Raw genomic sequence first — 17,047 nt, forward strand, 5'->3', positions numbered from 1 at the left:
CCTCCCCAATTAGCCTCACAGGGGTCCTCTTGCAAGAAGCTGGCGCAGAGGCCTGTATGCAATGGCTGCTCACGATGGTACCTAATCCTGTGCTGTGGTAGATATTGTCCTAACGCTACCAATACTGTGAGCCCCCTGAAGGCCAGGCAGCTTTTTCTCTCTGTGAGTCCTGCTTTGCTCGAGCCTGCAGCAGCATCCGGGCATTCACCTTGATCTGATAAGGAAGGAACCACAGAGCTCATCTCCAGCCTCTTATTGTGGAGGCTGAGCTGCAAAGCAGGCCAGCGACTATCCAAGTTCTCACAGAGATTGCACAGCTGAGCCAGGCATTTGAACCCTGTCCCCCAACACACCCTAGCACTTTGCCCACTGCTGAGCAGCCCTCATCCACCCTGGCTCCCAGCAGCGTGTCTCCATCAGCCCTCCAAATGGGCTGTGCTTGCACCCACAGACCCAAGGACAAGGCAGCACTGGAGGAGATTTGGGGGGAAAAGGGTGAAAGGATTTAGGCACCAAAATCATATGAGCCCTTTCTTTGAGAATGAAAAATAAAAAATCAGAAGTGTGATTCTTTTTTAAAGAGAAAATTCTGCTTTAATTGAATGGAAACTCTAAGTCAAACTACCCAGCTGTAAAAGTACCATGTGCTATAAAATGTTTCAATCTATATTAATAAGATGCTAAATTTATAACAAGGAACTGAAAGCTGTGTTGGCCAACCGGTTCTGTTGAAAGAGAATTCTTGAAAGCGGGGCTGTGGGACAGAATTTCCTGCTGTGGTGGAGAGGTCCCCTATCTTCCTGCCCAGCACAGTAGCCGCTAGCCACGTACACTCGTTGAACATCTGGCACGTGGCAGGTGCCACTGAAGAACTGAATTTTGGTATTTCATTTAATTTTAATTAACTTAAATGTAAATAGCCATGTGTGGTTAGTGACTAGAGTATTGGCACAGCTTTAGGTGACTGAGGTCAACTTTAACAATATCCTGCCCCCCTCAGAAGGGACAGATCTCTTTGTTGCGTGGTGGTTGTGAATGTCGAGACTATAAAGCTAATAGAAGATCATGTATGAGAAGATCTCTATGCATTGTCTGAAAGACAATATTCAAAATATTACTCTGCTTCAGATTGGGATGCACATCTTAAATAAGATCCCCAAACCTAAGTCATAAAGGGAAAAATGGATGGATTTAATTACATTGTCAGATACTGTCATCCCAAATATCAGCAACACAACCTGTGGGGATGAGAAAGCTGAGTTTATTGCTCATGGCGATCAGGGAGAAGACCGTCTTGGCAGAGCTGTGGCAGCATCCTAGAGGACGGCAAGTTCCGAATTTACTGAGAAGTTTGTTTAAGACAGGTCTTGGCATAGCAGGGGCTGCATCAGGAGTGGGGAAGGGTTGCAGTACAGCAGTCCAGGATTGGTAGGAACAGCAAGACGAGGATTTTGAGGCAGGGATTCAAAGATTCTTAGGGTGCAAACTATCTCATGATGCTTTCCATTGAAGAGTCGATGGATCTTTCAGGAAGTTTCTATAATGAACAAGGAAACCATTTGCCTGGGCAAGAAAACGCCTGGAAAAGTAAAGTAATACTTACGAACAGTGGAAGAGCAAAGTCATGTTCACATAGGCAGTAAGATGTGGCCAAAATGGAATGTAGTTATAAATGGTTTCAGCGCACAGCACAAACATTTATTCTTCAGACAAAGGCTCTCGTGGACAAAAGCAACATTGGCGAAGAGCTCCACGTGGACACTGGCCCGCCTACCTGCAGCCACAGGAGCATGCAGGCGGAGGTTTGAACTGCAGCTACTCTGAGTCAGACAGATGCACTTGGACTCTTCCTGGAGTAAGAGACAATGGCAGTGAACACCTGCCACTCACCACCTGACCCCCTCCTGGAAGGCAGTTTCTCATCACCCTCCGTGTTCTGATAAGGTACGAGGCTTTCTGCTGACCCCCTCAGAACAAACCATAAGATCACTAAGTGGCTGTCACCAACGGGCTCCTCAGCTATGGGGTATCACGGCTGGTTGCAGTTCTCTGACCCGTTTTGTTCTGGAGTATGGGACGAGGACCCCAGGAAGCTGGAACATTCAGCTGATCTTCCTTTCACTACCTGTGTAAGTAATAGACTGTCTAAATCTAAAAAATGGCTCCTTGTGTCTTCTGCACCAAATCACTGAGGCCTGGCCTCATATGTGCTTGCCGAGTAACAGATGAGAGACTGAGGAGAGATATTTGCAGTGTCTAAAACTGACCATAGATGAATACCTTAATGAACCAAGGAATTACTAAGAATCAGCAAGCAGAAGAAAGGAAATCCAACAGCAAAATGAACAGAAGCAAGAGATCCAGCGCAGTAAAAATCCAAATGCCTAACCAGCCCATGGATAGATGTTTGATCTCGTTAGTTCTCAGAGGAGCACTCGTGTGAAACACTGAACTTCCACTTTGTACTCAGCAGAGTGGCAGGGACTAGGAAGTTGGATAAGATTCAGTATCAGTGAACATGTGAGAAAGTTTTGGAACTTCCATGTGGAATAAGTGTGTGACTGTCCTACACTCAGTGTCCAACTCCTGAATGTATACTCTATTGTGGTTACTGGTTTTTTTGTCCTGTTTAGGAAACATTTGCCTACTCCAAGATCATATTTTCTGTTTTCTTCTAGAAGCTTGATTGTTTATACCTTTCATATTTAGGTCTATGATCCATGTTAGTTCATTTTGTGTATGGTGTGAGAGAAGGGTAAAAGCCTTTTTCCCCCCTAAGCAACTATCCAATAGACCATCACCATCAGTTGGGAAGACCAAACTTCCCCACCAAATCACAGAGGCACCTGTGTGATAATCAGGTGAATACACATATGGGTGTGTCTCTGAATCTTTGTTCTATTTGCCTTATGCCCCCTGGGTGCTCTAGAAAATATCTTACATGGGTCCTCCAGGAAGATGATGGGGATGTTTACTTCAAACTGCTTTTTGTTTTTCTGGATTTTGCCTGTTTGTTTATTTTTTATAGTCTGCTGCTGAAGCAGGTGAGGTGTCCATCACAAGGGGAAGGGATAAGTAAAATTCAGCACTTACATGGAATCATACATAGCAGTAAAAAAAAAAAATCAAAGACTTAGATTTACATATAGCAACAAGGATAGTCTCAGAAGCAAAGTAGAAGGATTGTGTGAAATTTATAAACAGTTATAGTTTTCAAAAAAAAGGTTAAATCACAACTTTCATACAGTTAAAAAAATTAAAGATTCTTTTTAACTCATACTCAGTGAATAAACCAGGCAGATGTTAGGACCAGTTAGAAAAGGAAGTCAAGAAGCATACATTTATATGGAGGAAAGGAATATTGAAACAAATTGCATAGGAAAGCAAACCAGTCTGGGGTTTATTTCCCCCCCACAACAGAGGATGGAAGACAAGACAGAATCTGCATGTCTATCACTTACCTACAACTTACAAAACTATGAAATAGCTCCCCCAGAATCAGAATCAGAGAGCAGAAGGGTGTGCTAGAGACAATGCAGTTTTCCACTGAAGTGCACATTTTTTATACAATAGAATATAATGTGTGTAAAACAAAGCACATAAAATCAATACTACATATTTCCAAGGATCTACACAGATAAAAATAAACATATGGACAGTAGATTGAAAGGGCATATGTTAAATATATGAAGAGGATGCCTGTGGGGAGGGAGCATAATGGGTGGGTGAAGATGAGAAAAATAAAAATCACATTAAACCAAGTAAGTGGTAAAGTATTTCCGTAAGTGACTGTGCCAAGGGGTAAGGAGTGTGGCAACTCAGTTTTGAGCACTTAAAGATCTTATATTAAAAAAAAAAAAAAAGCAAAAACAAAGCATGTTTGCATTCTGTTTGCAATTGGCCTTCTCCTCCATCCTTTAGGAGGATGTTACTTCCTAACATAAATGAGACGATGTATGTCCAGCCTGGAACAGGAACTAGTTTATCCAGTTTTCACTTATGTGACTGCCAGGAACCTGAATTTTCCAAATGTCACTGAACAATTAATGATCATGTGGGCATCCCAGAAGTAGATTGAAATAGAGTGATGGGAAATAGGAGTCATTTTCTTAAACATGCAGAGATTTTTTGAGAAAAGTACCATAGATTTTGGAATAGGAAAAAATAAGAATTCACTGTGTTTGTATCTTATTATGTGATATGCAACATATAATAATGTCCAATATGTTGTTTTAGGTAAATAGGAACTTTTATTATAAAATAACTTCATAATAGACAAAAGGGTATATTTGTCATAACACAACAAAGAATGTATGTTTGTATTTGTCTTTCATTGACCATAAAACAAAACAAAACAAAACAAAGACCTTTCAAATCTGAACTATTTTCATCTCAGTTTTGGCTGAGATTCTTTGGGCAGATGCTGTGGACCAATCCTTCCTCCTTCTCATGGGCCTTTCTGCACAGTAAAAGGTTTGCACAATCTTTTCTCAGACTTTCTGACAGCTAGGGTTCCAGATATAATTTAGGCCCCACCAATCAAATGCATTTGTGCAAGACTTAAGTTTGGAGGAAAGGCATGCATTTTGCTGGTGTGGATTGTGGCTGAGGTGGGGTGAGGCTGGAACCAGAAGCTAGGCTGGCAGCTTCCTGATTTGGGAAGTTTTCTGATTCTTCAGGGTCCTGTCACAAGAGCAGTGACCCCTTTAGCAGCCCTACCCTGTAGTGTAGCGTTGAGAGTCATTCCCAGTGGTTCACAGTAGGATCTGATTCTGTAAATCATTTACTATTCTAGTTTTTAAAAATCCCTTCGTATATAAAATAGGCAGATTGGATTTAGCTGTCTGCAACTAACACAAGTCTCAAGAAAATAGATGCCATATTCCAGAGTGAGGCATGGGCAACCCACACAAAAAGGTATCCAAACCTCACCCACACCAAAGTTATGCACTTGCGGGGATTTTGAAGATTGGGAGAGGATTTTTAGACACAGTTTGGATATATTATGACCCTGGGGGTAGAGGGGAGTGGATGTCTGCTCCTTACCTCAAGCCCAGGGAAAGGGGCTTCAAGATCACAACTTGGAGAGCTTAAATGTCTTCTGCACTTGAAAGACACAGCAGACTGGTGTCTCACTCCAGCCTAAGAACTGTAACGGACGGAGACTGCCATTGGCTAGATGTCCCAATGAAGGAGTGAAAAACTGGTTGTGTGGGGATCCACCAGGGTTCCATGAGTTTGTTGGGGTGAATGAAGTGGGTATTTCCCACAGACCAGATGTGAGCTGCACATGTGTGAGACCACCAGTATGGGTTGTCATGGATCCTGTCCAAAAAGGCTGCCTGGAGGTGGACAGACCCCATGGAAGGAAGCTAGAGGTTGACTGATGTCGGTGAGGTAAATAATTTTCCCTCTATCCTTCTGGTAGAGACTGAGACTCCTGTAATAAAAGACAGATTAACAAGAGAAAAACAAACAAAAGTTTATGAACATGTATACCTCATGTATACAGGGGAGATAACCAGGGGGAAAACTGAGTAACTCCCCAAGGTGGCTTAGAACTCCAGCTTAAGTTCTGTCTTCAGCTAAAGACAAAAGACAGGTGTGGGGAGGCCAGTATGGGGAGATTAGTTCCAGGAAAAGCATTGTAAACAAGAGGTAAGGTTCATTATGCAGATTTCAATCCATGCCTTCTCCATGGATAAGTTTCTTCTATGATATAGAGTCAACCTTCTCATCCTGGTACAGAGAGGGAGACACCCTTACAAATGGGAATTTCCTTCATAAATGTAAATTTCTCTCATAAAAGGTTAACTTAAGCTGACTGACCCTCAGAGCAGCAGCGATAGGTGAGACCTTCCCTGCTTCTTTCCTCTTCCCTTCCACTGCTCCAGTCCTGGGGTGTCAGAAACTACAGCAAGGGGTAGAGATGGTGGCTGAGGAAAGAAAGAAAAGCCAGCCTGTACCCTTCTGTCCCTCTGACAGAGGGACAAAATCTAGGGGATCTGAAGGAGAAGATTTCATTTTAAATGGAACCCCTTTTACCCTTACTGAACTGAAGCTAGTTTAGGAATAAACTTTATACTGCTTAGAAATGCCCAGAAGGGTGTGGATGAATAGGCAGAGCACAGAAGGGTTTTAAGGAGTGAAACTACTCTGTGTGATACTACAGTGGTGGGTACACATCAGTACACATTTGTCCAAACCCTTAGCATGGACAACACCAAATAAAAGCCCTAAGGTGAACTATGGGCTTTGAGTGACACTGATGTGTCAATGTAGATTCATCGATTCTAACAAATGTACCACTCAGGGACAGGATGTCTATAGTGGGGGAGGCTGTGCATGTGGTGGGACAGGGGAACTCTGTACTGTATCTCAGTTTTTTTGTGAACCTGAAACTGCTCTCAAAAATAAAGTCTATTTTCAAAAAATGACCAGAAGAGTGATGGGTCTTCCTGTACGTTTTACCAGGGGGCCAGCAAGATCCTCAGCAGAGTGAGTCTAGACAGCAGTAAGAGAACAAATATAAAGTTCATCTGAATTACACTTTGTGAGTCCCAATTGTGAGTCCCAATACGGAAATCGACTGCCATTCCCTTGACCCTGATGACTCTCCATGGGTTTCTTTGCAGCCAGCCCTCTACATCCCCCCCCATTACTACTCTTTTCCCTCTGGGTAAGAGAGGGTTCAGACAGAGATCTCAGAAAGAAGTTCAGGAAACCTCTTATTTACCACTGAACAGAGTGGAACGTGGTATTTGTTAGTGAAGGAAGGCATGCCTGTCTGTCCTGGAAGGTTAAGTCTGCTTCCCTGGATTTGCTGTGCCCTGGGGACACCTCAGGAGGCTCCCTTACCTGAGGAGTGACAGAAATGAATGATATTTGAAAATGATGCATCTGGAGTGCCTGGGTGGCTCAGTCAGTTAAGCTCAGGCTTAGTCTGCTTTAGGCTCAGGTCATGATCCCAGAGTCCTGGGATCGAGCCCCACATTGGGCTCCCTGCTTAACAGGGAGTCTGCTTCTCCCTCTTCCTCTGCCCCTGCCCCTCTTGTGCTCTCTCCCTCTCTCTCTTTCTCTCTTGCTCTCTCAAATAAATAAATCTGGGGGAAAAAAAGAAGGAAGGAAGGAAGGAAGGAAGGAGGGAAGGAAGGAAGGAAGGAAGGAAGGAAGGAGGGAAGGAAGGGAGAAAATGATGCATCCACGCCAGCCCCGGCTTGCGTCTTCCTCCCTCCTCTGAAGATAAGACTGGATTGCCAGTAACAAAAATTTTCACCCTGCCCCTCCCACCCATCCCAAGGAACCAGCCCAACTCCATTCACATCATTCCCAATGGTGGGCCCTGCCTTCTCTCCAGACTTCTTAGCACAGAAGTGAAGAAATTCAGGGGACAGGCTCTGGGGAACTCCTGGGAGCTGGTCCCTCTAAATCCACATCTGCAGCTACCACCTGTGTCCCCTCATTTATTTGCACCCAAGTCTGTCCCTGGCCCCCACTCACCTGAGCCCAGGCTTTCCAGAGAGAGATAAACAAGACAGAGAACACCAGGACCTTGTTCAGGATGAATCCACATATCAGAACAATCACCAGCAGCAGCAGGCCTGTGGAAAGGGCAAACACTGGAATCCTAAGTCACACCCCCCCACCCCCCCCACCCAGAGTCCAAAAGGGTGAGTATCTGCTGAATGTTCTGCTCTGAAGCTCAGCCTCTCCTGGCTATGAGAGCAGCCAAGCAGGGATTTATACACTTTGAAGACGGGGCCTCTATTTTTCCCAGGATCCTTAACCCTGGTGCTCACACTAAAGGAATCTATCTGGCCTCCTGCCCCTAACACCTCCCTTCTCCAGACCTCCCGCATAGCTGCTGGATCACTCTGCACTGAGACCCTCACTCTTCCCCTCAGGGGGCCTAGGGAAAGCCCTTCGTGCTCCCCATTGCCTACAGGACAAAGTGTGCATGACTGCGTGGCCTTCAAGAGTTTCCACAATCTGAATGCGTGGTCCTGTGTCAACCTTACCCTCTCCTCAACACTCAGCCCAACTGTCTGCCTCTGTAGCTGACACACTCTGTGCATGCATTCCCACCACTTGCTCCTGGCATGGAATGCCACCCCCTTTGTGCCTTCAACATTTCTTTCCCTCCAGGTAGTGTTCTCTGACACCCACCCATGGCTTGCACTCCCCGACAACTCTGGGTAGGGATGGACTTCTGTTGATCCCATTCCTTAACTCTGAGGAAGAGGCTGCTAATACTCAGACTCCATTGGTGCCAGGGCCCCATTTTCTAAGTGGTGCCTCATTGTCAGGGTATAATATGCCTGCATGTTCTCAGCTCCCCAGCTCCCAGCTCCTTTCCTCTGTGGCTGGTGGATGAGACTTTTGCTGCCTTGAAGTATTAACATTCAATGCTTGCTTTGGGGCTTCAGAATAGAAACGGAAGTGAGGGTCATTCTGCCTGTTAGGGTTCTGGACTCCCTTGGCCTGCCTGGAGCAGAAGAAAGTCCTTCATGTGGTCAGCCTGGCCCCCTGGAGTCCACATGTGGGGACCTGAGCTGAGGGCCTCAGCTAAGCCCTTACACTGCTTTGCTTTGGCTTCCATGGAGCAACCCTCATTCAGACACAACTTACGTTGGATCCAGATTGCCTTGGTTGGTTCTCTTGGCCAGTGCCATTTTCTGGAAGAGATAAAAAGCCCTTCTGAGAGCCTTGCCTGACATGGGCTCCTACTGGGCGCCCGGATAATGCTTGCTGAAGATGGCTCAGCATCCCCGGAGCTTGCCAGCTTATCTGCACAACCCGGCTGACTTAATCTGAGCCCGAGAGGGACCTCCTTCTCCTCCATGCTGAGCAGCCCTCTCCCAAAATCATTGCCATGGGACTGTACTCTGTTTACGAGAGAAACATTCACAGGGTCCTGGAAGGTCAAAGGTAGAAGGAGCATTCAATACCATCCAGTCCAACCCCCCAAGGAACAGGGTGACAGGGAGTGCCCAAGGTCACTCAGCAGACAGAACCAGCACTGGGACCCACGTTTCCTGACTCCATTCCTATATATCTCTGTGACATCCAGCTGGCCTCAGCCTCTTCTGGAGTCTCATCCAGTGAGCGTAGTCTAATCTTTCAGCTCTTAGCACCCATGTCCTCCCAGCCCATCACAGTCAAGTGACCCACTCACCTGCCATAACGGTCCTTCTACTCTTGCCTCCAACCTAACATGGAGCTTGCCCATGAGGCAGGGAACCTCCCTCCTGCCCCCCCCTTTGACCCCCACCCCCACCCCGGCCTGCCTTCTCTCCTAAGTTCCCATTTCAGGCCTCCCTTCCTACCATGGGGTTGGGTGGACAACACCCATCACCTCCTTATATCCCCACGGTATATTAAGTTTCTTTCTGTGGTCAGCAACTACCATACCCTCCTCCACCTGGAAAACTGAAGAAAAAGTCAAGAAGAATAAAGAAGGACTCCCCCCAGGGCACTGAGGGAACGTCCATTTATCTCTGGACAGGCCAAGCCCACCCAGGAAGAAACCTTATCTGTTCGTTTGTTTAAACCTAACTAAAAATCAGTCCCTAACTACCCTTTCCTCTCGGTACATACTCAGTCATTACTGCTGGTACCCTTTCCAGAGGATTATATTTTGTCTCCCCTGTGAGACTAATAATTCCTTCAGTCAGGAGCAATCTGTATTAGACTTGGTTTCCTTAGCCACATTAGCTTAGAGTTTTCTCCAATTACTGGAGAAAAGGAATATGAATCTGCTACCAGCTTTCTCAAACTCACAAAGTGTGAGTGTGGAAGACCCAGGTGCACTGATTTCAGGTCTGGAGCTTTTCCCATTACTCTGCGCCATCTCTCCAAAGCAGCCCTCCCAGCAGATGGGGCCCCAGCCTGTGGCTGAGGTCAGTCTCCGCAAAAACGCTTCCCTGTCCTGGGTCTTGCTGCTTCTCACCTTTGCACTCTATCAACCGAATCTGTTTGGACAGGACATGGGGGTTCTGAGGTGAGAGGCCGATCATGCACTGGTACGGCCCCAAGTCCTGCCGCCGGAGCTCAGTCCCTGTGACCTTGCTTACAACCTCCCTGGGACAATCCTTCAGCAGGTATCGCCCAGCCTAGGCCCAGTTTAGGTCTTTGCTCCTAGTGTTCATGTGCACCAGTGTCTCTGGGGAGGCCTGGCTCTTCTCCCACTGCCAGGCCTTCAGGCTGGAGGAGGAGAGCATGATGTTGTAAGAACCAACTGTGGTCCAGTCCTTTCCTCCCAGCAAGCACTTGTTTTTCCCCTTCGCCTACGGCTTGGAATCCTAGAATGAGAAGTCAAAGTACTTCACTGAGCAAATGTTTCTTCCACCTTCCTTACATCTGCAAACCCCAGTGCAGATACAAGGTTGCAGATCAAAAGTATTAGGAGCTCTATCAAGTATTTATGAGTAATTTAGGATTTCTATAAATTATTTTGAAATGGTTCAGCAATTTTATAAATACATATGGAGCAAATAAGGCAAAACATCAATTATGGTTGAATGTTTGAATTTGAATCTAGGTAATAAGTTTGTGGTGGCTATTCTTTCCATATTTTATAGAGGGGAAAATTTTAATAATAAAATGGTAAAAAAAAAAAAAGTAAAAAAGAACTTAACCAGTTTTACAACCCATATTCTACATGTCCCTTGCTTTCTAGTACACAAGACATGTCCCTTGCTTTCTAGTACACAGGACTTCATACTATCTCCTGCCATCCCCAGGTTGAATGCTCTCCCCACTCCTTGCCACCCACATCTGCCCCTTCTGGTCCCAGAGGAGAGTCTACCTGAACAATTCCACCGGCACTAATCTCTTTCCCCTTTCAACCCTCAATACCATTGATCACCCTGCACCTGCTTGCACCACCACCACCACCATCATCATCCTCCTCCATAACTTTTATTAAGCCACTTATTATGCCCTAAATACTGAGCCTAAGAATTTTACATCAGTCTACTACTTAACTCTTAGGACAACCCTCTGAAGTAGGTACCATGTGCAAATAAATACTGAATAGATACTATTTACAAATGAGGACACTGAGGCTCAGAGAGGTTGGAGGACTTCCTAAGGTCACAAATGTAGAAAGTGGCAGAGATAGGATTTGAACCCTATTCTGTCTATTCCAGAACCCTTCACCTCTTTTCCACATGGCCTCTCTGTGCCTTGCTAGAAGGACTTCCACTGTATTTTTGTCTTCATGCTGTGACTTTGCCCTTTTGTTATTTACCTTTCCCTTCTACTAATCCTCCTCTACCTCAGTGCCTGATTCCTTTAAGGAGAGACTTTGTCTTACACTTCACATCTCCCAGGAAATCAACATAGGGATGACAGGTTGCTTGGATGACTTCGCATTTCTCAACTTCACAGTGCACTAGAGGAAGCTCCAGATTCTGTTTCATCACCCAGTTCCTGCTGGGACAGGTGCATCCATTACCTTCATGTCTCTTCCCTGTGTCTAGCACACACCCTGATCCTATCCAGTACCTTCTAAAGAAGTGAGAGAAACCCCTCTTTGCAGGCACCCCTTCGGCCATCTGCATCCCTCCCCTGCATCTCCTTACCTGAGGTCCAGAGCAGCAGCAGCCATAGCCACCCTCAGAGCCCTGTCCCCTCCATCCTATCCCAGTCCCAGGATCCACAGGATGCTGGGCATCCCAAAGCTCTTCCAGTTGCTGGAGGATGTTGCCCCCACAGGGTATTTCCATGTTCTCTGAGAGGCTTGACTATTACTTCGCAATTGAGAAGGGAAGTGCAAAGAGGGAGCAGTTCAGGAAAATGCAGAAGAGAAAGGAATGATCACTGCCCTTGTGACATCTTCCTTCCTGCTTCCATTACATCACAGCCTCATTGGTCAACACTGGAGAGCTCCCCATTCTCCACCATAGCAAGTTTGGACACACCAATCTGATGTCCCACTTCTGCTCCACTCACTTCCTCAGGTCACCAGGACTTTCTCATCCCTGACCACTGACCACTACATCCTGCACCCTTCCACCATTCTCCCCATCTGGAATGACACCATGCATCAAAATTTGTCTTGTCCTTCAAGACAGAGCTCAAACCTTGCTGATGACCTGCCTCCTTTACTCTTGCTCCACACTGTGGTTCTCAAGTATGGGCATGTGACTAAATCACACAGGAAGTTGGCAAGCATGCACATGCCTGAGCTGCACCGCCAGAGATTCTGATTTGGTAGGTCTCAGAAAGCTCAGCAATCTGCATTTTAACGAGCAGCCCAGGGGATTCTGAGGCAAGTGGTCCAAAGAAGGGATGCCTGTAAAAACTCTGTTTGAGGTTGGGTAAGCGCTGAGGCATTCCTCAGGTACTCATTCTGGATGCAAGGTGTGCACTTCCCTGAGCTCCCAGCCTAGGCAGAGGCATGGAGACCACAAACATGATGGTATTAGGAGTAACTACAACAGATCGGATATATTTGTCATCTTTTGGCTCTCCAGCATCCAATACCTTCTCCACCTAGGGGACATGCCCCAATGCACGGGTCTCACTAAGATGCAGAGTTCTACTTCCTCTACTACTGAGTACGGAGGTAGATATTTCTCCTGCATCTAAGTGCCAGGCATGTGACTTGAACTAAGCTTGGCCAAATGCAAGATTCTGTCTAGGATTCTGGATCCTAAAGGTGTGATACAAGGTGTAGGGCTATTGGAGATGACTGACACAGAAGAAATGTAAGCATTGAGAGTCCAGGAATAGCATGGTGCCAAGGATGTGGTGGCTTCAAGTGTCCAAGGGCAGCGGCACCAATGGCAAAATCACTAGATTGTGTGATATTGTGAATATAAGAAATATGTGTTTTGTCATGCAGATAATTAAAATATATTTCTCACATATATTTTGACTTCATCTATAGTTCCTGGATCACAGATCCGAAAATCCATGAAATTTCCTGAGCCGTAAGAGCAGTGGGAGCTTCCTTTGTCATATTTGGTCTCTTGTCCTCAGTTCCTGAAAACATTTCAGAGCCATAAATGTGACATAAGTGTCTTGTTCATAACAAGCCCCTTTCCACTACACCTGGGTTTCTGTCATTGAGGTGACTTTTGGAAATCCCAGAAGGATGGGGGCTGTTGTCTCGGGAACCAACCTTGAAAAGAGGGTTGGAACTTTCAACCCCACCCCCTGATTTCTGGGGAAGAAGGAGGGGCTGGAAGTTGAATCAGTCACCAATGGCCAATGCGTTCATCAATCATGCCTATGTAATGAAGCTTCCATTAAAAAAAGGAGGGAGTTCAGAGTGTTTCCAGGCTGGGAAACCAGAATCCATGTGCCACTGTGTTGGGCTCCAAACTCCATGGGGACAGAAATCCTTTTGTTCAGGACCTCACCTTATTTATTTATTCATCTGGCTGTTGATTCATGTCCTTTAATATTCTTTTATAAAAGGCCAGTAAACTAGTAAGTAAAATATCTCTGAGTTCTGCAAGTTGCTGTAACAAATTAATGGAACCCAAGGAGGGGATTACTGGTAACTTCTATAGTAGATGGGTCAGAAGCAAAAGTGCTCTCCAATGGCATCTAAAGACAGGGAGGGGGAGTCTTATGGAACTGAGCCCTCAATCTGTGGAATCTGATGTTATCTTTGGGTAGATAGTATCAGAATTGAGTTAAATTACAGGACACCCAGCTGGTGTCCAAGAATTGCTTGTTGGTGTGGGAAAACCACCCCCTCCCAAGACATACACACACACAGGAATTGGGTGCAGAATTCTAACAGGTGATCAGACCCTTTGACTGTTTCTGCTATGACCTCAGCTGTGTCCTCTGCTGTGCGTTGCCTCTTGGTTTCACCAGTTAGATGTCTTTTTTAAAAATATTTATTTATTTATTTATTTATTTTAGAAAGAGAGAGCGGGGGAAGGGGCAGAAAGAGAGAGAGAATGTCAAGCAGACTCCACCCTGAGTGTGGAGCCCCATATGGGGCTCGATCTCACGACCCTGAGATCATGACCCCAGCCGAAACCCAGAGTTGGCTGCTTAACTGACTGAGCCACCCAGGCACCCCTCACCAGTTAGACTTCTGCAGGCTGTCTCTATGTGCACGTTCGGTTATCACTCTGTCTTCCTTCTGTCTGCCCTATAACTGCCCTGTAGCTCCCTTGCTCACCCATGGTGTTCAGGCCCACCCTGTCTTGCAAACTCCAAAGATTTAAGTTGGTATTTTCTACCTCTTCTGCTCTAAAGGGAAAAGGTCCCATTTGTGGGCCACCATCCCTGCTTCTTGTGTGATACAAGGAGAAGAGGCATTTAGACATTGACAGAACTCCTCCTTATTCCATTCTATATGGCTTCGAAGCACCTAGTCTTCAGCAAAGGAACTCTAGTTTTAGTTCCTGCTAGTAAGTAGTGACTTATTACCCATGTGGTCTCATTTTAGGCACATATTTCCTTTTTTTTTTTTCACTTAACATTTTATTTTATTTTAATTCCAGTGTAGATAACATACAGTGTTATATTAGTTCCAGGTGTACAATATAGTGATTCAACAGTTCCATATACTATGTGCTCATCACAAGAGGCACTTAATCCCCAACACCTATTTCCCCCAACCCCCCATTCACCTCCCCTCTGGTAACCATCAGTTTGTTCTCTATAGTTAAGAGTCTGTCCCTTGGTTTGACTCTCTTTTTTGTTTTCTTAGCTCATTTGTTTCTTAAATTCCACATATGAGTAAAATCATATGGTATTTGTCTTTCTCTGGCTAGCTTGTTCCACTTAGCATTATACTTTCTAGCTCCATCCATGTTGTTGCAAATGGCAAGATTTCATTCTTTTTTATGGCTGAGTAATATTATATATATATATATATATATATATACCACATCTTCTTTATCCATTCATCTATCAGTGGACATTTGGGCTGCTCCCATAGTTTGGCTATTGTAAATAATGCTATAATAAACATAGGAGTGCATGTATCCTTTCAAATTAGTGTTTTTATATTCTTTGGGTAAATACCCAGTAGTGTGATTCCTGGATCTTAGGATAGTTCTATTTTTAATTTTTTGAGGAACCTCCATACTGTTTTCCACAGTGGCTACAACAGTTTTCATTCCCACCAAGAGTGCACAGAGCTCCTTTTTCTCCACATCCTCACCAACACCTGCTGCTTCTTCAGTTTTTTATTTTAGTCATCTTGACAGGTGTGAGGTGATATCTCATTTTGGTTTGATTTGTATTTCCCTGATGATGAGTGATGTTGAATATCTTTTCATGTCTCTGTTGGCCATCTGCATGTCTTCTTTGGAGAAATATCTGTTCATGTCCTCTGCCCATTTTTTAATTGGATTATTTGTGGGTTTTTTCGTCTTTAGTTGAATAAGTTATTTATATATTTTGGATACTAATCCTTTATCAGATATGTCATTTGCAAATATGGCATTCAGTAGATTGCCTTTTAGTTTTTTGGTTATTTCCTTCGTTGTGCAGATTTTTATTTTGATGTAGCCCCAATAGTGTATTTTTGCTTTTATTTCTCTTGCATCAGGAGACATATCTAGAAAGATGTTGGTATGGACAAAGTCAGGGAGATTACTGCCTGTGCTCTCTTCTAAGATTTTTGTGGTTTCAGGCCTCACATTTAGGTCCTTAATCAATTTTGAATTTATTTTTGTGTATGGTATAAGAAAGTGGTCCAGTTTCATTCTTTTGTATGTTACTGTCCAGTTTTCCCAACACCATTTGTTGAAGGAACTGTCTTTTTCCCATTGCATATTCTTGCCTCCTTTTTCAAAGATTAATTGACCATATAATTGTAGGTTTATTTCTGGGCTTTCTGTTTTTTTCCATTGATTTATGTGTCTGTTTCTGTGCCAATACCATACAGTTTTGATTACTACAGTTTTGTAATATAACTTGAAGTTCAAAGTTGTGATGTGTCCAGTTTTGTTTTTCTCCTTCAAGATTGCTTTGGCTATTCAGGGTCGTTTTGTGGTTCCATACAAATTTTAGGATTGTTTGTTCTGGTTCTATGAAAAATGCTGTTGGTATTTTGGTAGGGATTACATGAAATCTGAAGATTGCTTTGGGTAATACAGGAATTTTAACAGTATTTGTTCTCCCAGTCCATGAGCACGGAATGTCTTTCCATTTCTTTGTGTCATCTGCAATTTCTTTCATCAATGTTTTATAGTTTCTAGAGTATAGGTTTTTCACCCCTTAGGTTAAGTTTTTTCCTAGGGACCTTATTATTTTTGGTGCAATTGTAAATGGGATTGTTTTCTTAATTTCTCTTTCTACTGCTTCTTTATTAGTGAATAGGAATGCAATGGATTTCTGTACATTGATTTTGTATTCTGGGACTTTACTGAATTCATTTATCAGTTCTAGCAGGTTTTTGGTGGAGTCTTTAGGGTTTTCTATATAGAGTGTCATGTCATCTACACATAGTGAAAGTTTGACTTTTTCCTTACCAACTTGGATGCCTTTTATTTCTTTTTGTTGTCTGATTTCTGCAGCTAGGACTTCCAGTACGAAGTTGAATAAATGTGGGGAGAGTGGACATCGTTGTCTTGTTCCTGACCTTAAGGGAAAAGCTCTCAGTTTTCCCCCATTGAGGATGATGTTAGCTCCGGGGTTTTTATATAAGGCCTTTATTCTGCTGAGGTATGTTTCTAGCTGCATACTTTTTGGCCTACATGGGTATGTTCTGAGGACCCAGGGGTAAGATGTACCCCGGTAATGCACATGATTGACAAATGAGATTCTCTATCAGTCCTGTGCCTTGGATCTCATCTCATCCAGGATTTTCCCAGGATACAACCTTTTGGTTAACTTGGTTTCTCTTCCCCAAATATGGTATTCTCACCATGGTGTCTTGTTTTCTCCTCATTCTGTGATTTCAAACCCCTTCTCTGGGAAGGTAGGAGAGGGCCACAGATGAAGAGAGAAACCCAAACATCTGATTCTAGAGGAGAGAAAGGCCTAAGAGTAGGGAGAACAGGATGCTTGTGTAGTAAGAGCTCTGTCCAGATCAGGCTAAACCATTATGGCCCAGGGCAAGAAC

General features: G+C 44.4%; 1 protein-coding gene across 8 annotated transcripts; it reads right to left on the reverse strand.

The window, feature by feature from the left end:
• Positions 1-1,241: 1,241 nt before the first annotated feature.
• Positions 1,242-12,015, reverse strand: LOC145722996 (uncharacterized). Of its 8 annotated transcripts, XR_014147650.1 has the most exons (5): positions 11,586-11,797; positions 8,629-8,675; positions 7,501-7,601; positions 5,047-5,149; positions 1,242-1,850 (listed from the first exon to the last, which is right to left on the reverse strand). XR_014147650.1 is itself a non-coding variant. In XM_081828204.1 (4 exons), exons 1-4 carry the CDS (start codon positions 11,609-11,611, stop codon positions 1,629-1,631), a joined length of 396 nt encoding a protein of 131 aa, XP_081684330.1. In that variant the 5' UTR covers positions 11,612-12,015; the 3' UTR covers positions 1,242-1,628. The 8 variants fall into 8 exon arrangements, 2 of the variants coding, with proteins under 2 accessions (XP_081684330.1, XP_081684331.1); XR_014147651.1 differs by having other exon boundaries at positions 1,242-5,440; positions 5,830-7,601; positions 11,586-12,015; XM_081828204.1 differs by lacking the exon at positions 5,047-5,149 and having other exon boundaries at positions 11,586-12,015.
• Between the last annotated feature and the right edge of the window lie 5,032 nt (positions 12,016-17,047).

This window comes from Leptonychotes weddellii, chromosome 8, assembly GCF_054177405.1.
Source record: "Leptonychotes weddellii isolate Sample4059 chromosome 8, ASM5417740v2, whole genome shotgun sequence".
Classification (NCBI taxonomy): Eukaryota; Metazoa; Chordata; class Mammalia; order Carnivora; family Phocidae; genus Leptonychotes; species Leptonychotes weddellii.

What these genes read in the sequence shown, in the direction of transcription:
- LOC145722996 (XM_081828204.1), bottom strand. Translation starts at nt 11,611, where the DNA reads ATGGCTGCTGCTGCTCTGGACCTCAG. An exon ending in GCTGCTGCTCTGGACCTCAG is followed by an intron (nt 8,676 to 11,585) that starts GTAAGGAGATGC and finishes TATCTCTTCCAG; the next exon opens with AAAATGGCACTGGCCAAGAG. An exon ending in CAAGGCAATCTGGATCCAAC is followed by an intron (nt 7,602 to 8,628) that starts GTAAGTTGTGTC and finishes CCCTTTCCACAG; the next exon opens with GCCTGCTGCTGCTGGTGATT.